The sequence below is a fragment of the Octopus sinensis genome, linkage group LG27 (assembly GCF_006345805.1).
Source record: "Octopus sinensis linkage group LG27, ASM634580v1, whole genome shotgun sequence".
NCBI lineage: Eukaryota > Metazoa > Mollusca > Cephalopoda > Octopoda > Octopodidae > Octopus > Octopus sinensis.
The window spans coordinates 11,116,239-11,137,475 of record NC_043023.1 but is presented as its reverse complement, the minus strand read 5'-3'; the positions used below and the strand labels follow the sequence as shown (position 1 = coordinate 11,137,475).

At 39.3% G+C, this 21,237-nt stretch overlaps 1 protein-coding gene across 1 annotated transcript; it reads right to left on the bottom strand.

The window, feature by feature from the left end:
• Nucleotides 1–1,680: 1,680 nt before the first annotated feature.
• Nucleotides 1,681–20,206, bottom strand: LOC118768191 (zinc finger protein OZF-like). The gene is made up of 3 exons (XM_036514208.1): nucleotides 19,654–20,206; nucleotides 13,398–14,957; nucleotides 1,681–2,532 (listed from the first exon to the last, which is right to left on the bottom strand). Exons 2-3 carry the CDS (start codon nucleotides 14,263–14,265, stop codon nucleotides 1,799–1,801), a joined length of 1,602 nt encoding a protein of 533 aa, XP_036370101.1. The 5' UTR covers nucleotides 14,266–14,957; nucleotides 19,654–20,206; the 3' UTR covers nucleotides 1,681–1,798.
• Between the last annotated feature and the right edge of the window lie 1,031 nt (nucleotides 20,207–21,237).

Sequence of the window (21,237 nt, the reverse complement as noted above, 5' to 3'; positions counted from 1 at the left end):
TACATCCACCCCCTTCCGAATTCTCCTCTCCAACACCCTTTCCGCTATCTTTATTGCATGCTCCAATAGCTTCACTCCCCTATACACCCCACAACTCATCACATCCTCTTTCCCTTGAAGATCGGTACCACAACACTTGGTGCCCAATCATCTGGTATCCCTCTTCCATCCAGCCTGCCCTGGCAGAGCTCCATCATCACAACAATCCCTATATCTCCACTTGCAGTCATCATTTCCACAGTCACTTCTGATGGACCAGCTGCCAGCATTTAACCCTTTCGTTACCAACCCAGCTGAAACTGCCTCTGACTCTGTGTACAAATGTCTTGTTTTCATAAGTTTTGAATTAAAATCTTCCACCAAACCTTAGTCTCAATTTATGTTCCTAACACTAGCTTAATGATAACTAAGTTATTTTACTAAATTCTTTGTTATATTTAAAATTAATTGAAAGAAACACACAGCATCTCAATAGAAATATGGTAACAAAAGGGTTCAAATATATAATAGAGAAACAATTCTTAACCCTTTCGTTACCAACCCGGCTGAAACCGGCTCTGGCTCTGTAGTACAAGTGACTTGTTTTCATCAAGTTTTGAATTAAAATCTTCCACCAAACCTTAGTCACAATTTATGTTCCTAACACTAGCTTAATGATAACTAAGTTATTTTACTAAATTCTTTGTTATATTTGAAATTAATTGAAAGAAACACACAGCATCTCAACAGAAATATGGTAACAAAAGGCTTAAAAATATATAATAGAGAAACAATTCTTAACCTTTTTGAAACAAATCCGGCTGAAACCACCTCTGGCTCTGTAGTACAAGTGTCTTGTTTTCATTAAGTTTTGAATTAAAGTCTTCCACCAAACCTTAGTCACAATTTATGTTCCTAACACCAGCTTAATGATAACTGAGTTATTTTATTAAATTCCTTGTTATATTTAAAGTAATTGAAAGAAACACAGAACATCTCAAAATAAATACAGTAACAAAAGGGTTAAATGATTAAATGTTCACAAAATTCAATGGCAACGATCACGCTCAGATGGTGCACTTAATACCCTACTAGCACGGGGCTTGAGTGCCAGTAGTGCGATGCTGGTAACGATCACGCTCGAGTGGTGCCTTTTAAGTGCCACTGGCACGGAAGCCGCTCTGTCAATGATCACACTTGTATGGTGCTCTTTGCATCCCGCTAGCACGGATACCAGTCATATAATGGTGCTGATCAGTGTCATCAGAGCTTTGGTTATATTTCAGGCGGTGCGCTGAAAGAACCGCTAGCACGCCGGGCGACATGCTTAGCTGTATTTCGTCTGCCGTTACGTTCTGAGTTCAAATTCCGGCAAGGTCAACTTTGCCTTTCATCCTTTCAGGGTTGATAAATTAAGTACCAGTTGCGCACTGGGGTCGATATAATCGACGTAATCCGTTTGTTTGTCCTCTCTGTGTTTAGCCCCTTGTGGGTAGTAAAGAAATAGGTATTTCGTTAGCCGCTACGTTCTGAGTTCAAATTCCGCCGAGGTTGACTTTGCCTTTCATCCTTTTGGGGTTGATAAATTAAGTACCAGTTATGCACTGGGGTCGATATAATCGACGTAATCCGCTTGTTTGTCCCCTCTATGTTTAGCCGCTACATTCTGAGTTCAAATTCCGCTGAGGTTGACTTTGCCCTTCATCCTTTCGGGGTTGATAAATTAAGTACCAGTTACGCACTGGGGTTGATGTAATCGACTTAATCCGTTTGTTTGCCCTCTCTGTGTTTAGCCCCTTGTGGGTAGTAAAGAAATAGGTTATATTTCAGTAGGAGTACATTTGTGTTGAGTTAAATTACTACTCTGAGTGAATGATTTACCACATATATCACAGTGATATGGTTTCTCTCCCGTATGAATGCGTTTGTGAGTAGTCAAATTGCATGTACTAGAAAAGGATTTTCCACAGATATTACAGAGGTACGGTGTCACCCCAGTATGAATATGTTTGTGATAAGTTAAACTATTTCCGTGGGAGAATGACTTGCCACATATATCACAGTGATATGGCTTCTCACCTGTGTGAATGCGTTTGTGAGTATTTAAGGTGCCTACACAGGAGAAAGATTTACCACAGATATCACACTGATATGGTTTCTCCCCCGTGTGAATACGTTTATGGATAGTTAAGGAACAGGTCTGAGAGAACGATTTACCACAGATATCACACTGATATGGTTTTTCACCTGTGTGAACATGTTTATGTGTGATTAAACTGCTCAGGCACGAAAATGATTTGCCACAGATACTGCACGGATATGGTTTCTCGCCTGTATGAATACGTTTGTGCACGGCCGCGACGTGATGCCGAGCGAATGATTTACCACAGATATCGCAATGATAGGGTTTCTCCTTCGTGTGAATACGTTTGTGAATATTCAAGACGCTGCTTTCAGAGAATGACTTGCCGCAGACATCGCAGTGATATGGCTTCTCTCCTGTATGACAGCGTTTGTGTGTGGTCAGGTTGTGACTTCGAGAGAACGATTTACCACAGGTATTGCAGTGGTATGGTCTCTCACCTGTATGGAGCTGTTTGTGAGCGGCCAAATGATGATTTCGAGAGAACGATTTATCACAGATATCACAGTGAAATGGTTTCTCTCCTGTATGACTGCGTTTGTGTGAAATCAAGTGGTTATTCTGAGAGAAGGATTTACCACAGATATCACAGTGATATGGTCTCTCTCCTGTATGAATACGTTTGTGTGTAGTTAAAAGATAATTTCGAGAGAATGATTTACCACAGATATCACAACCATACGGCCTCTCTCCTGTATGAGTGCGTCTGTGACAAGTTAAAGTGCTACTACTAGAAAAGGATTGAGCACAGATATCACAGTGGTATTGCTTCTCTCCTGTGTGAATACATTTGTGTGTGGTTAAGCTACCTTTATGAGAAAATGATTTTTTGCAGATACCACAATGGTATGAAGTTTTTCCTTTAACTTTTGGCATCTCTTCAAGAGGAAAGAAATCAATGTAATTCATACAGAATCTATTTTTCCATAATTTTTTCTCTTCTCAATGCAATACATAAATATTTTTCTTCCTTTTTTAGCTGTTTTAGTTAATTTCTAACAGATATTTTTTCTGTTATATTTCCATTAATTGTTGATAACAAAAGGCACAGCAAATTTCTTTGTAAGATTTTTCCAAGTTTATACAGAATGTGAAATCAGGCTGTACATATTGCAGACAATGAATTAAAGTGAAAAAAAGGTAACAAGCTCTCTCAGAGGAAATATTTCATCATAATATAACCCAGAATCATACACAGGGTTAAAACTGTTTTGTACAAGATTTTTCCAGTCTTTAAAATAGGACAAACATAGATGATGCTTTTGATGTAAAATTCCTTTAACACCAAAATCTTCTGATTATTTGGAATAATAGAGAAGTTACAGTTTATTTCTGACAAATATCTTTTCTGTTATATTTCCATTGACTGCGATTTTTGTCGATAACAGAAGGTGCAGCAAATTCCTTTGTAAAATTTTCCCAAGTTTATATAGAATGCAAAAATAAGGTAGTGCACATTGCAGACAATGAATTGAAGAAATCAAAGCTAACAAGCTCTCTCTGAGGAAATATTTCACCAAAGTACATCTTAGAGTTTTCCAGTCTTTAAAATATGATAACCATAGATGATGCTTCTGATATGAAATTCCTTTTATCCCAATGTTTTCTGATATTCTGGAATAATAGAGAAATGGTATAAGACACAGAAGATATTTAGAATGTAGAGATTCAACAGTCAAAAATATAAGACATTTCCCATCATCAGTATCACTGTTTTAATGTACATTTTTCCATACTTGCATGGGTCAGATTGAATGAATCAACCCTAGTACATTTTTCTAAGCTTGGCACTTAATTTTATTGGGTCTCTTTTGCTGGACTGCTAATTCATGAGGATGTAAGCACACCAACACTGGTTGTCAAGTGCTGGTGGGGGACAGACACACACACACACACATATATATATATATATATACACATGATACTTGTACTTGTGACGGCGTACACCCAGGGCGGGTTGAGCCGGCTTCTTCTCTGGTCCTAACGGCATCACAAACCATGGCGGCCCACGCTCGACGGTCCTGTGCGAGGTCACTGCCCTAAAGTCCAACCCCTCCTCAAAGCGGTAGGGTGGTGTAACAGGCAGTGTCAGAGCTATGCTGTTGGGAACTTCAGTTCCTGGTCGGTTCCAAGGTGGATTGTTCTGGTACTGAGCGGTATTAGGGCTGCAGCCTGGCCAATGGGGCTCTGGTGAAAATTCCAAGAGGCGTCTGATCAGCAACCGACAGCTTCGAGGTCGTTCTGTCCCTGTGTCTGTGGAGACTCCACAGCAAACAGGGCGTCCCGTCACTTGGGATATGCATGCGAGATGTCGGGGACCGCTTGTGAATTCAATATTCCCACGAAACTTCTTCTATGAATCCTACTACTACCATATACACGATGGGCTTCTTTCAGTTTTCATCCACCAATCTACTCACAAGGCTTTGGTTGGCCCAAGGCTATAGCAAAAGACAAGCTCAAGGTGCCATGCAATAGGACTGAACCTGGAATTATGTGGTTGGTAAACAAGCTACTTACCACACAGCCACTCCTGCACCTATATATATATATACATATATATATGACAGGCTTCTTTCAGTTTCCGGCTACCAAATCCACTCACAAGGCATTGGTCAGCCCGAGGCTATAGTAGAAGACACTTGTCCAAGGTGCCACGCAGTGGGACTGAGCCCGGAACCATGTGGTTGGTAAACAAGCTACTTACCACACAGCCACTCCTGCGCCTATGGATATATTTTCTCAGTAGACTTTCTTCACATACTGTATCGATGGCGGTGAACTTTCTCTGGGGTGAACATTCCCTGTGGTAAACTTTCCCTGTAATTTGTTTAAATAAAGCAGAAAACAGAATTGAACTGTCATTTGCTTCTACAGAAATACTCGAAGTGAAATGTTTTGATTTTGTCGGATTATATCGAAAGAATGCCTGAGATTTTGACAAGTTTGGGCGATCTTACGGTATAAGTACCGGATACATTTCAAAAAGTGATTTTTTTATATATGGGGGGTTAGGGTTTGGGTTAGGGCGATGCTTCGGTATATGTACACACGTGACTTTGTTTACATTTCTGAAGGAGTGGCTGTGTGGTAAGTAGCTTGTTTACCAACCAAATGGTTCCGGGTTCAGTCCCACTGCGTGGCACCTTGGGCAAGTGTCTTCTACTATAGCCCCGGGCCGACCAATGCCTTGTGAGTGGATTTGGTAGACGGAAACTGAAAGAAGCCTGTCGTATATATGTATATGTGTGTGTGTGTGTGTCAGTGTTTGTCCCCCTAGCATCGCTTGACAACCGATGCTGGTGTGTTTACGTCGCCGTCACTTAGCGGTTCGGCAAAACAGACCGATAGAATAAGTACTGGGCTTACAAAGAATAAGTCCCGGGTTCGATTTGCTCGACTAAAGGCGGTGCTCCAGCATGGCCGCAGTCAAATGACTGAAACAAGTAAAAGAGCAAAAGAGATATCCGGTACTTCCGGAAGTACACCGGTACTTATACCGTAAGATCGCCCAAGTTTGCTGCTTGTAACGAAGGAATGCTAAAAATAAGTACCAGTTGAGCATTAGGTCCCTTGTAATCGAATCTCAAACCAATAAAACGCAAAGAATTAAAAAAAAGCGGAAAGGAGCAACAAACGGAAAACGAAACAAAAACATATTAGACGACAATAGATAAACTCAGTTAATCTAAGGTCTTCAATTCGTTATATGATATAAACATGAACTCGTAGCAAAGCTAAAATAGCACCCTTATCTTCTTAAATTTCTAAGTACTACTAGCGAAAAGTGCACTCGCGCATAGTCCTAAGTAGTCGATCCTTATTTCTTTATTGCCCACAAGGGGCTAAACATAGAAGGGACAAACAAGGACAGACAAACGGACCCCAGTGCGTAACTAGTACTTAATTTATCGACCCCGAAAGGATGAAAGGTAAAGTCGACCTCGGCGGAATTTGAACTCAGAACGTAGCGTTAGACGGAATATCGATAAGCATTTCGCCCGGCGCGCTAACGTTTCTGCCAGCTCGCCGCCTTAAGTAGTCGATCCTACAACGACTTGCGTGTATGTTTGTATTTCAAGGCTGAATTCATTTCAAAGAAAATTAAATAATATTTTTCGAACAAAGTAAATAAAACGCAAAGTAAATAATATTTTAAACTAAGTAAATAAATGATTTTTATAAACAAAACTAGGGTTAAGGTTAAAAAATTAGGTTTAGGGTTAGGGTTTACTTTGTGTTTTATTTACTATTCTAGGTAGTCGTTGTAGGATCGACTACTTACGACTAGCTAGCGCGGATGCGCGACTACGTGAGTGCGCGCACCGGGACCACTGTTATCAAGTAGTACCAATTTCTACTTCGTTTTCTTCCGCTGTTTTGCATTGTCTTTACTGAACGCATCAAAACAAAGAGATCTACACAAAATAACACGTATACAATACAGATATTTATATAGATATTACTTACAAACGCATGAATGTAGATCGAACAAAGATGTGTCACGATATGATCAAGAAACCAGAACTTTAGCCAAGGTAGACATTGACAGCTCTCTACAAGATTTCACCACAAATGTTGCCATTCATTTTGAGATCAACGTAATAAAGAACCTTGTAGCTAATTTCTTTATACAGTTGGTTATCAGTCATGTATGTTTAATTACAGCTCAGCTAAATATCGTAGGTGTAACCCAGTAATATACACGTGGATCAAACAATGGGAAGGAAGATTTGTGGGAAAGTTTGGCGGTTGTCAGGAGGGAGTAACTCTAAATTTAGAAAGTTTATTTACCTCACGTTAAAAGAGAGTTGGTTTATTAATTACTAGCAGTATATCACCCGGCGTTGCTCGGGTTTGTTTCGACCCTTTAGAATTGGAATTTTTGAAAAGTTTGTCCGCTCTGTGTTTAGCCCCTTGTGGGTAGTAAATAAATAAGTATCTGCCACGACTGCGATTTTACTTGGCTTGATGAGTTGACTTCTGAAGCATGTCATAATGCCAAAGATCTTGGTTATTGCCTCCACTAGGCCCAACACTCAAAAGGAGCTTGTTGACTTAATATAGAAATAACTTGTATCTACCATGTATCTATCTACCGGTCTGCCTGCCTGCCTCTCTCTCTCTCTCTCTCTCTAACACACCCTCTCTCCCTGTCTGTCTGTCTGTCTCTCTCAGCAAATAGCTGTGGATGTTACTGTTACTTTTGTACAGTTGAAAGGAGAGGTAGAAAGAAGAGAAATAAAAAGTGTTGTGCAGAAGCGAGAGAGAAGGAGGGACGGGGGAAATGAGAGATGACTGAAAGGAAGGTGGCATTCATTTTGTTTTTAAATGTTTATCAGTATTTTCAGCATAGACAGATACATCATCATCATCATCATCATCGTCGTTTAACGTCCGTTCTCCATGCTAGCATGGGTTGGACGGTTCGACCGGGGTTCTGGGAAGCCAGAAGGCTGCACCAGGCTCCAGTCTAATTTGGCAATGTTTCTACAGCTGGATGCCCTTCCTAACGCCAACCACTCCGTGAGTGTAGTGGGTGCTTTTTACGTGCCACCTGCACAGGTGCCAGGCGGGGCTGGCAACGGCCACGGTCAGATTGGTGTATTTTATGTGCCACCGGCACGGAAGCCAGTCGAGGCGGTGCTGGCATCGGCCCCATAGTAAATTTTGGATGTTACTTTTACTTTCCTACAATATAATTAATTACCAAATTCTATATACTGGGTCCTCAGCCAATATTGGATATTAATTTTACTTTATTACTCTGTAATTGGAAGTTACTTTTAACCCTTTAGTGTTCAGATTATTCTATCAAACATAATGCCTATTGATTCCCATTGATTTGAATTAATCATGCATTATCTCATATCTTCAAGAGCTTAATGGTGTAATTACTTAATGTAGAATAACATTGCGGGGTAGGTGTGAGGGCCTGGATCTGGTCAGTTTGAACATAAAACAGATTAGCTATTTTGGCCGGATATGGCCGGTTTAAATACTAAAGGGTTAAAGATGCTTACATTTTGTTTTTTGCATTTTGTAGAATTTCCTAGGGTTCTACTTATAGATAACTAGCAGTATCGCCCTGTGTTGCTCGGGTTTGTTTCAACCCTCTAGAATTGGAATTTTTGAAAAATAAAAAATTTTGCATTCTGTAGCTTGTTATTCTCTTTAAGTGAACATTTTTCTGGTTGAAATACACCGAAAAATGGTGACACAGCAGTCAAAAAATCGTAAAAAATAAGGATTTTCATAGAAAAAAAGCACCTTTTTGATGTAAATAATTTTAAATTTTAACATGGTCCGATTTGAATTTGTTCTTCTACGGAATGAAGAGCAAGCCTTCTTCTATCATACTCTCAATTTTGGTCAACTTGCGCCGCAGGGTCTCAGAGGAAATAGTGTTAGTTGAAGGCTACCAAACCTGCCACACACAGACAACTTCAGCTTTATATATAGAGAGAATATAAAATAAGAGAATACGGTTTATGAAGTTAAAAGGACAATTGCAGGAAAACGGAATGAATATATATTCCTTTAATTGTTTCAACCATTTGACTGTGGCCATGCTGGAGCACCGCCTTTAGTCGAGCAAATCGACATGAGGACTTATTCTTTGTAAGCACAGTACTTATTCTATCGGTCTCTTTTGCCAAACTGCTAAGTGATGGCGACGTAAACACACCAGCATCGGTTGTCAAGCAATGCTAGGGGGACAAACACACACACACACACATATATATATATATATACATATATACGACGGGCTTCTTTCAGTTTCCGTCTACCAAATCCACTCACAAGGCATTGGTTGGCCCAAGGCTATAGTAGAAGACACTTGCCCAAGGTGCCACGCAGTGGGACTGAACCCGGAACCATGTGGTTGGTAAGCAAGCTACTTACCACACAGCCACTCCTGCGCTTATTTTACAGATAAAAGTTTAAAGCCGTCACAGTGTTTATCGTTTTATAAAATTGAATTAGAAAATTGGACAAAACAGAACACAACTGAAAAAATTAAAAAGAAAAGAGAGAAAGAAAAAAAACAAAGCAAAACAATTCGCCACCTTTTGTTGAAAACTTGGGGTGGCGGTGTTGGGAAACCTTTCTAAGGGCAATTCAGGCAGGCCAGCGCGTTGCCACGGGTGATGGCGAGGCTGATGCGCTGGAACAACAAAGCACCCTCATGAGCCCCACCAGTTACCTCTGTAAGGTGAGTTGCCGGTGAAGACAGGAATCTCGCCACCAAACGTCTCGAATGTCAAAGGATGGAAAATAAAGTTGACCGACAGAGCATGGTATTTCAGGATTTTCTTCCACTCGACTGCAGAAGCTGTGGATCTCGCCTTGTCTGCAGCATCCAGGATGTGAGAAGAAGCTAAGGAGTCGCTAACTGTGACATCCCAGAGAAGGCATCTGCCTTGCGACCAGGAGCAGAGGGTGAGGAAGTCAGGTCTCTTCCCATTACATCTGGACAATCCAAATGGTTCCAAGATGGAGGGGATGTTTGCCCTGGCCAAACTCCTCTTAAGTATCAGGTTCAACTCTGTATGACGCATGAAGCAACTAGAATTTAGGCAGCAAGAAAGACCATGGAGACCTGTAGAGTCAAGGATCCTGCCACAACAGATCAAACCTGTGCATACGTCAGCTCCCACCCTGGGGGCAAATGAGACATGAAGTTCATCCAAGCTGAGTAGACCACCAACATTAGCCACAGGGAGGGCATCAATCCAGTTGCCTGAGTATTTCACGCGAAGAGACAGTAAGCGGCACCTTGAAAACTGGTCCAATTGGATGAAGAAGGAGTCGAAGGTGGCCTTCAAAATTATGTTGTCCCAAGCTCTCTGATTACGACAATCCTCCATCTTCCCAGGAGCAGACAAGCCTGATTTCCCCCTAGTGTTGGAGAGATTCTTCCAACTTACTGTTGGAACTGGTCCATATTTGAGAGGAGAGGATGTTGCTCACCAGGGTGTAGCAGGTATGGGTGGCGGAAAGGAAGCAGGGGAGAGAGAGGGACGAACACTTACAAAGACCAAGACTTCCAAATCGCTTGGACAATGCAGCCTGATCGCATGACGTTGGAGAGAGTCTGACATTGACTAAACATTTGAGTCTCTCAAAGATTAGGTCGTTGAAGCATTGGAAACACAATGGGAATCAGTAAGATGAGCTGACTCTGAGTAAATATAGAAGCTTAGGGATCGAGGGATAATTTCTAGATATGAAAAAACTTTGATGGGGTTCAATAGCTTCAATATCTTTCAGCAATTACACAAGGGCAGCCACTTATGACTGGAAGATAGACTCAAAGGCAAGGTCAGTGATTGGTACTCCAAGGGGGTACCAAGCTTATGGGGGAGGGATTGTAATGGAAGGGAAGGACTCTGCAAAAAGGTTGTTGCGTGATGTTGAGAAGCCGGGTGGTTGAAGATCTGGAGCTCACATTTAGAACTGTTTACTTGGAGACCCCTGTGACCAAGCTCCCAGACCATCGTGTTTGCAATGGTGAGAACCCTGTCTGGCGGTACACTTTTGGAGGTGGAGGTGATGAATTGGTCACCGAAAGAGAGATAGGAGGGCTCCTGATAAGCCTGCCATGCAAGGTGGTAGACTTGTGGGACCTCTCTCACTGAGCTGAGAACAGCATCGCAGCTGATGGAGTTGAAGGCATTCTTAAGGTCAGTTTGAGGATGACCTTGGGTAGTAAGGAGGGAAAGTTTGCATAGGCGCTGGTAGTGTGAACAGCAGCTTCACATCCTAATTTGGTGCCCACTCCCAGCTAGTGGTGGGAAAATTCCTCCTCCAATAAGCTGGAGACCAATTGTAAGCACACCTTTGTAGTGAGACAGCAAAGCGGGAAGCTGACTGCAATGAGGCACAGGTCTCCATTGGATTTATTGAGTCTGAATAAGTTTGCATTAAAGAATAGTGGGCAGAAGAGAACTGGTTCATAAACTGAGTCAAATTCTCCATGAGCTCAAGTCCGGCATCGCTGGCTGATAAGGAGATACCATCCTTGAGGTGTTGAGGCCAAAGGTCATCAATGGAAATATGCTGTGCTTGTGAAGACTCGGCAAGCTCAAGTGAGACCATAACCTTGTGGCCTATGTCAGGGGTGTAACCAGCTCACTTCTGTGTAATTTTCCTTCATTGGACACTAAACTCTGCTTGCGAAGACCTGTTGAGGCAAGTGAAATCAAATTTGATGACTGGCATTCATGCTAGTGGAGTGCTAAGAGTACCATAGGAGTGTGATCGTGGCCAGAGCAACAAGCTGGCCTCTGTGCCAGTGGCACGTAAAAAACACCATTCAAGCATGATCATTACCTGCATCACCTTACTGGTACTTGTGCTGGTGGCACATGAAAAAACATTCGAGCAAGGTCGTTGCCAGTGCCGCTCGACTGGCTCCTGTGCAGGTGGCACAAAAAAAGCACGATTTGAGCATGGCGTTGCCAGTATCACCTGACTGGCTCTCATGCTGGTGGTACGTAAAAGCACCCACTACACTCTCGGAGTGGTTGGCATTAGGAAGGGTATCCAGCTGTAGAAACACTGCCAGATCAGACTGGAGCCTGGTGCAGCCATTTGGTTCGCCAGTCCTCAGTCAAATCGTCCAACCCATGCCAGCATGGAAAGCAGACGTTAAATGATGATGATGATCTTTGCAAATACATCAAAGGACCACATATCTTGGACCCCTATCATCTCCTTTGTAAGGCTCAGCATTTTGAGATTAGCCTTCAAAATTCCATTCCATGTCTTCCTGGGTCTCCCTCCCCCATGCTGTTCATTGATAAAATAACTAAACTCTTTTCTCCTCTAGGTACAAGGCTTGAAATTTTGGGGGAGGGGGGCTAGTCGATTAGATCGACCCCAGTATGCAACAGGTACTCAATTTATCGACCCTGAAAGGATGAAAGGCAAAGTCGACCTCGGTGGAATTTGAACTCAGAACTTAAAGACACGCGAAATACCTATTTCTTTACTATCCACAGGGGCTAAACAAACGGATTAAGTCGATTACATCGACCCCAGTGTGTAACTGGTACTTAATTTATCGACCCCAAAAGGATGAAAGGCAAAGTCGACCTCGGCGGAATTTGAACTCAGAACGTAACGGCAAACGAAATACTGCTGAGCATTTCGCCCGGCGTGCTAACGTTTCTGCCAGCTCGCCGCCTTGAAATAAAATAACTAAATTGCCCCACATAAAGGTATCAATATTCATAAAATTACAAGTCAAACCAATGAGAATAAAGAAAACAAATTTATTCAACAAAAAATAAACAGTAAATGTGTTGCAGTGTACTTAGTACAACCCCAATAGTTACTATAACTGGTATTCCACTGGTTATGATGAAAAGGGTTCCAGTCGATCTGATCAATGGACATAGGAGTGGCTGTGTGGTAAGTAGCTTGCTTACGAACTACATGGTTCTGGGTTCAGTCCTACTGCGTGGCACCTTGGGCAAGTGTCTTCTACTATAGCCTCGGGCCCACCAAAGCCTTGTGAGTGGATTTGGTAAATAGAGACTCGGACATTGCTTAGAAAATATTTTTCATTTTTAACCTCGTATATAGTATGCACTAGGGATTTTGACCTTTAAATTTTGGGGAAAAAAAGCAGATTATACTCGAAGATTTACGGTATATATATATATATATATATACACACATATATATATGTGATGTATATCAGTATGTATGTGTGCGCACCAAATTTTATTCATGATATAATTGTAATCTACACCACCTGAAAATTTCATTTAAAAATATTCATTTCACTCTAAGTTATGAGAAAGCAAAGACAGGTGTGCAGTAGTTTTGCAGGTAGGCCTGTTTAATTACAATTAATTACATTTGAGGACAGACATTTATTTTTCATTTTTAACCTCGTATGTAGTATGTACTAAGGATTTTGACCTTTAAATTTTGGGGGTAAAATACGGATTATACTTGAGGATTTATGGTACTACTCATTTTTGCCAGCTGAGTGGACTGAGTAAATATGAAATAAGTGTCTTGCTCAAGGACAGAACATGGTGTCAGGATGTGAACTCATAACCTTCCAATCATGAACCGAACACCCCTAACCACTAAGCCATGTGCCTTCACAATTACTGTTTCGTGTGAATATCCACATGTCTGGATAAGTTGCTTTTTTGAGAAAACGATTTACCACAAAGATCACAGTGGTATGGTTTCTCCCCTGTATGAATACGTTCATGAGTAACTAAAACAACCTTTTTGGAGAAGGATTTACCACAAATATCACAATGATATGGTTTCTCTCCTGTATGAATAAGTTTGTGAGTACTCAGGTTATCTTTCTGAGAGAATGGTTTACCACAGATATCACAATGATATGGCTTTTCTCCTGTATGAATACGCTTGTGTTTAGTTAAATCATTACTTTGTGAAAATGATTTGCCACAGATATCACAGTGATAGGGTTTCTCTCCTGTATGAATACGTTTATGGATATTTATGCTATCTTTTTGAGAGAATGATTTACCACAGATATCGCAGTAATATGGTTTCTCACCTGTGTGAATGCGTTGATGTGTATTCAAGTGGTTTATTTGAGAGAATGATTTTCCACAGATATCACAGTGATATGGCTTCTCTCCTGTGTGAATGTGTTTATGTCGAGTTAAATAATTTATTTGAGAGAATGATTTACTGCAGACGTCACACTGAAATGGTTTTTCCCCTGTATGAATGAGTTTGTGTCTAGTTAAGCAACTTATTTGAGAAAATGACTTATCACAGATTTCGCAGCGATACGGTTTCTCTCCTGTATGAATACGCTTATGACTGGTCAAGTGAGCATTCTGAGAGAAAGATTTACCACAGATATCACAATAATATGGTTTCTCTCCAGTGTGAACATATTTATGCCGAGTTAAGTGAATATTCTGAGAGAATGATTTACCACAGATATCACAATGGTGTAGTTTCTCTCCCGTATGAATACGTCTGTGTGTAGTCAAGTTTATTTTTTGAGAGAATGGTTTACCACAGATATCACAAGGGTATAACAATATTTTTCCTTCCTCTTTCTTAACATCATCAGGGGTGTCAATATTTTTACACTGCACTGAGTATTGAACCTTGTTCTCACAATTCATTTTCCAGTTCTTTGCTTATGGCCACAATATATATGTTTTCTTTTTTTTTTTTGCAGTATTAGCACACCATAACCCAAATTTAATCCTTTAGTGTTCGCATTATTCTGCCAAAATTAATCCTTTTTTATCCACATTGTTTTGAACTAATCATGCATTATCTTGTGGCTTTGATATTTTGAAGGGGCAACCGTTAATTTTTAGAATGACATTGTTGGGTAGCACTGAGAAGCCAGATCTGGTCAGTTTGAACATAAAATAGGCAGAATACTTTTGGCCGGGGTTTAAATGCAAAAGGGTTAAACACCATGTAGAACCATTTCATCAAGCCTGTCACCAGACCTCGGTGCCTGGGGATGCTTCAGAATATTCTGGAGGGTCACTTTAAAAATTTTTGTAAACTGTATTTTCCAAATCTGAGAGTGAACCATTGAATAGTGAAAAGGCAGTGCCATCAAGTGCACCCCCTTAGCGATGGGCATGCATTTTGCACACACTCCAGAAAAATAGAAAGGGAAATTCTGCGATTAATTTCAGTCCTGGGAAAATATTCCACAGTAATGCATAACATAGATTTATATAAATAGGTTTACACCTGTTCAGTAGAACTTCTTTTGGTCTTTAATAGGTGCTTCAATATTAATCATGTTATTTGATGTAACAGAAATTCTTTAATGCCAATCTCATCTGATATTCTGAAATAAAAGAGAAAGAAGAATGTAAGATATGGAAGATACTAAATAATAAAAGATTCAATAGGGGACATTTAATTATATTTCTTCTAAAATGGTTACTTTGCTAAAGATACATACCAAACAATTGAATTCCCTGACTACATCCATTCCTTTCCAAGATGTGTGCACGTGCATACGTGTGTCTGTGTGTATGTACACACACACACACATAGTATTATTGGAGGCTCAGGAAAGAAGGAAAGAAGGAGGGTTTAACGTTTCAAGCGGAGCTCTTCGTCGGAAACATAGAAGAAGGAAAGATCCAGAGAAGGGAAGACAGAGGAAAAAAATCGCAAACGGTACACATGCGGTCTCATTTATATATATATATATATATATATATATATATATATAAATTAAATAAGAGATAAAATCACTATTAGGCAAATCAAACAGTGAAAAACATAAACCAAAACATAGAAATAAAATTAATTAATATAAAATATAATTGATTTGCCTAATAGTGGTTTTATCTCTAATTTAATTTATATTTATACTGTAAAATTAGATTTAATCCTAAATCTAATTTTTCCCTGTAAGTTTGGATTTACTCCCTAATATTATTATAATATATATATACATTGCCCGGTCTGAGATTCGAACTCACGATCCCTCGACCGCAAGTCCGCTGCTCTAACCACTAAGCCATGTGCCTCCAAAGTTTCCGAAAGTCATGGGAGCTGTGCTGTTTTCTGACTTTGTAAATATGTCCACGGGTGTTAGACGGGTGGAGTTTTTAAATAATAATAATAAAGAAATTATTGTATACAGTGCTCAGGTGCACCACAACTTGTCAAAAGTGCATATAAAGCATATGCAGTAATGTACAAATGTCTGGAAAGCGAACAGTGTATGAGTCAGATACATGCATGTGTGTGTATGGAGGGGAGAAAGATCAGGTGTAGTGTTAACGAATCTCAGGAAGTTTTGAAGGATGCAGTGCTCTGACAACTAACAACTGATGCTGGCAGTTTGTTCCATGCTTCAGCAACTCTTAGCATGAAAAAATGTTTCCGAAAGTCATGGGAGCTGTGCTGTTTTCTGACTTTGTAAACATGTCCACGGGTGTTAGACAGATGGAGTTTGAAAAGGTGCTCAAAGTTATTGTTTTTAAGATGGTTAATAATTTTATGGGTGTCTGCCAAGTTAGCTGCCAGAGATCGGAGTTTCAATGTGTCCATGCCCAGAGAAGTAAGGCGTTCAGAATATGGCAAATGCCTGATGGAGTGTATTGTATACAGTGCTCAGGTGCACCACAACTTGTCGGAAAGTGTGTATAAAGCATATGCAGTAATGTACAAATGTCTGGGAAGTAAACAGTGTATGCTTTTGTGTATGGAGGGGAGAAGAACAGGTGTAGTGTTGGCGAATCTCAGGAAGTTTTGATGGATGCAGTGCTCCGACAACTAACAACTGATGCCGGCAGTTTGTTCCATGCTTCAGCAACTCTCAATGTGAAACCTGGGCCTGTATTACATGTGCTAAAAACTCTTTGTCCAGAATACTGCTGAAATTGAAGTGCGTTTAATATGCCATTAAGAAAGGTAATTTTACTGATCCACAGGGCTGAAATTAATTTCTGGAAAGGGGGAAAGTCGATTAAATCAAACCTAGTGCTCAACTGGTACTTATTTTAGAATACCTCCACATGTGGCCCCCACCTCACTTTGTTTCTTCATAACTTCCAGAAAAATGAGTATGTTTTGATGAAATTTTCTACAGCCATGTAGGAGTGGCAGTGTGGTAAGTAGCTTGCTTACCAACTACATGGTTCCGGGTTCAGTCCCACTGTGTGGCACCTTGGGCAAGTGTCTTCTACTATAGCCTCGGGCTGACCAAAGCCTTGTGAGTGGATTTGGTACACGTAAACTGAAAGAAGCCCGTCGTATATATGTATATATATATACTTTTTATCTTATATTAAACTTTTTATACTTTTTGATAGTTATATATTTAATAAATAAAATAAATATATATATATATATATAAATTTATAAATATTAATTAATAATTTTAAATTTTTAACTTTAAATTTAAATAATTTAAATTCTGAATTTTATACTTTATATATTTTGTATTTTATATGAATTAATTTTATTTCTATGTTTTGGTTAATGTTTTTCACTGTTTGATTTGCCTAATAGTGGTTTTATCTCTAATTTAATGTATATATATATATATATATATATATATATATATATATATATATAAAATAAATATAAGAGAGTGGTCACTATATGGCTCACTCTAGCACCAGTTAATCCAAAAGGTTTCAACCACAAAAATACATGCTTCCCATGAAATTCAGTACGATTGTTAGCTCACACGGACAGGGCAAATAAAAAATAACAAAAATACAGATTATTTTGGGACAATTGTATCGCTATTAATGAATTAAATGTAATTTTACTTACAAAAAAATCCACTTGTAGCTCGTCAGCCAAAACTATCTGGATGAAATCCACTCAATCACACGCCAGATTTTACCATAACGATAAATACGCGTGTGGTTCAATTGATTACATCCGACGTTATAATTCAAATGCCCCAACCAACAGCGCGCCAAACTTTCACGGAAAACAAATACAGCATTTAGAAATAAATGCAGCATAATTATAATTAATTAATAAGGGTGAGAGAATTAGATACTAATTTAATAGTATATCTATTCAACACCAAGTGGCCTAAGGTTTCTCGGAGCACTAGGCCACTTGGTGTTGAATAGATATACTATTAAATTAGTATCTAATTCTCTCACCCTTATTAATTAATTATATATATATATATATATATACATATATGTATGTATGTATGTGTTTGTCCCCCCAACATTGCTTGACAACCAATGCTGGTGTGTTTACGTCCCCGTAACTTGGTGGTTCGGCAAAAGAGAAACGATAGATTAAATACTAGGCTTACAAAGAATAAGTCCCAGGGTCGATTTTCTCGACTAAAGGTGGTGCTCCAGCATGACTACAGTCAAATGACTGAAACAAGTAAAAGATGTTGTAGATTCGGATTATATTAGAATTTGTTGTGAATTAAAAAAAAAATTGCGAGGGTGGAGAGAAGAGTCTCGGAAAATTCACACGGCTTCGTTTCATTATAACTTTTAGTAAAATAAGTATTTTCTAACGAAAATTGCGGCATTCTTTCGATATGATTCGACAAAATCAAAACACTTCACTTCGGGTATTTCCGTGGAAGCAAATGACAGTTCAATTCTGTTTTCTGCTTGGAAATTTACGGATTTTACATACACACATGAAACAGGTTAAGAACAAATAAGCAAGGCTTTTTTTCTTCAAGTTAAAAATGAGACATTGCTGGCATAATTTCGTTATATCTGTACTCCACAACCCGCGGAAATATCCGAAGTGGAATGTTTTGATTTTGTCGAGTTATATCGAAGGAATGCCAAATTTTCTATAAATACCTCCCAGAGTGTGTAGGTTACGATTATATGGGAATTTAACATAAAAAAACAAACTTGGCGGACTCATACATATACATACTGATAAAATGAAACTTGAAATTTCGAAAAAAAAAAAAAATTGAGGATGGATGCCCTTATTTTATCGACCCCGAAAAGATGAAAGGCAAAGTCGACCTCGGTGGAATTTGAACTGAGAACGTAACGGCAAACGAAATACTTATTTCTTTACTACCCACAAGGGGCTAAACACAGAGGGGACAAACAAGGACAGACAGACGGGGTACTTAATTTATCGACCCCGAAAGGATGAAAGGCAAAGTCGACCTCGGCGGAATTTGAACTCAGAACGTAGCGGCGGACGAAATACCGCACAGCATTTTGCCCAGCGTGCTAACGATTCTGCCAGCTTACTACCTTATATGGAACTTATATTATTGTTTTCGCGGCGGGCTGGTAAAAACGTTAGCACGCCGGGCGAAATTCGTAGCAGTATTTCGTCTGTCGTTACGTTCCGAGTTCAAATTCCGCCGAGGTCGACTTTGCCTTTCATCCTTTCGGGGTCGATAAATTAAGTACCAGTTGCGCACTGGGGCCCATGTAATCGACTTAATCCCTTTGTCTGTCCTTGTTTGTCCCCTCTATGTTTAGCCCCTTGTAGGTAGTAAAGAAATAGGTATTTCGTCTGTCGTTACGTTCTGAGTTCAAATTCCGCCGAGGTCGACTTTGCCTTTCATCCTTTCGGGGTCGATAAATTAAGTACCAGTTGCGCACTGGGGCCCATGTAATCGACTTAATCCCTTTGTCTGTCCTTGTTTGTCCCCTCTATGTTTAGCCCCTTGTAGGTAGTAAAGAAATAGGTATTTCGTCTGTCTTTACGTTCTGAGTTCAAATTCCGCCGAGGTCGACTTTGCCTGTCATCCTTTCGGGGTCGATAAATTAAGTACCAGTTGCGCACTGGGGCCCATGTAATCGACTTAATCCCTTTGTCTGTCCTTGTTTGTCCCCTCTATGTTTAGCCCGTTGTGGGTAGTAAAGAAATATAAATTATTGTTTTGGTCTCAGAGACTGAAACGGTTTGTTCGTTTTGTGTACGTTTACCAGTTTTATGAGACCTAGGTGTTTTTCTATATCTTAGACAACGATCACACTGTTCACTCCAACATTAAGAGATATTCGTAAGACGACTCTTACAATGTAGATGTATATTATAACAATACTTACTTATTAATCAAGCCCCAATAAGGGGGAAGACAGTGCACAATATGTTCATATAATCAGATCTTAAGACAATCCAGACACTGACAGCTTCATAAGAACTAAATTTTACAGTAGACGTTGATTTATATTTTCACATCAATGTAATAATGAATGTTGTCACGACTTTCTTTTCGCAGTTAATTAGCGATCATGTACTTTTAATTAGAACTCCGCTAAATATCCGTTGTGAAGCAGATATGACTCAATAAATATAGATGTGGATTGAACAATAGCAGGGAATATAGCTATTTCTTTACGTGGTTGATTAGAATAATGTCCATTTAATTAAATCTCCGCTAAATATCCACTGTTACGTAGATGTGATCCATTATATATATACATATATAAAAAAGTGCTTCAAACAATAGCAAGGAATGAATGAAAAGAAATTTTGCGGGAAGTAACTCGCGATTCAAACACTTCTTTATCTCACGTAAAAATGAGTTCTTTTCCCCCGAATTTTAAGGGGCAAGAAAAGCATTATTTAGTTTCAAGTTTTGTGTTCAGTTTCCACCGAGGACGACTTTGTCGGTAATCCTAGCGAACAGTGGTCCAGGTGCGCGTACTCGCGCTAGCTAGTCGTAAGTAGTAGATCCTACAACGACTTGCGCGTATGCGCGTTACATATTTGTATTTCAAGGCTGAATACATATAAAAGAAAATTTTTTTTTAAACAATATATATAATTTTTTTACACAAATTAAATAAAATTTGAATCTTTGGCGATCTTTCGTCTCTAGTAGACCTTTCCGTCGATTTCCGTAAAAAAATTTTTTTTTTACATATGGGCTTGCGGGAACTTTTGAAGTAATATACATACATATACACATACACCGAGTAAAAATTTCAGTTATCTCTTTCTTTCACACATTACTCTGTCTCTTCACACACACTAACAGAAGCACTTCACTTACACAACATACTGTCTGTCTCCCACACCCCATCAAACACACACACATATACATCAATGCTCCCATGCCCGGTAACTTCAGAAGAACTTCCCTCGTCATACAATCGCTTTCTCTTAGTCTCTTTCGCTCTCATTACTTCAAAAGTTCCCGCAAGCCCATATGTAAAAAAAAAATTTTTTTACGGAAATCGACGGAAAGGTCTACTAGAGACGAAAGATCGCCGGATCTTTTCCTTTTGAACGGCAGTTTTCAACACAATTTCTAGTTAACTAAACATTTTAAAACTTCGTATACTAGTAGAATGGGTCAAAATAAAACTTTTTTCTCTTGGGTTTCTTGAGAAAATTGTAATTTGTAAGTTTAACGTAGTTTAATTTTTCGAATTTTAACCAATCTATGGCCTCTATTGAGACAACATCCTGTCACTAACCCCAACCCTCAATTTTAGCCTTTCGTTTTTTTTTCTTAATTGTTAAATTAATTTAATTGTTACGCGTGTGTCTAAAATTATTCGTTTTGTTTTTGTTTTGAGTTTTTGCCTTCGTCTTTTTTTTCTTAATTGTTAGATTAAAATTCATAATTAAATCTCAGAATGAGATTGAAATAGTAATCGCTCGATAATGTAAAGTATAGAAGC

Bases quoted from the DNA above. Each gene is read 5' to 3' on its own strand.
- LOC118768191 (XM_036514208.1), bottom strand. From the start codon at position 14,265: ATGAATTGTGAGAACAAGGTTCAATACTCAGTGCAGTGTAAAAATATT. The intron at 2,533-13,397 runs GTAAATCCTTCT...GCAATACCTGTG, and splicing joins ATATCATTGTGATATTTGTG to GTAAATCGTTCTCTCGAAGT.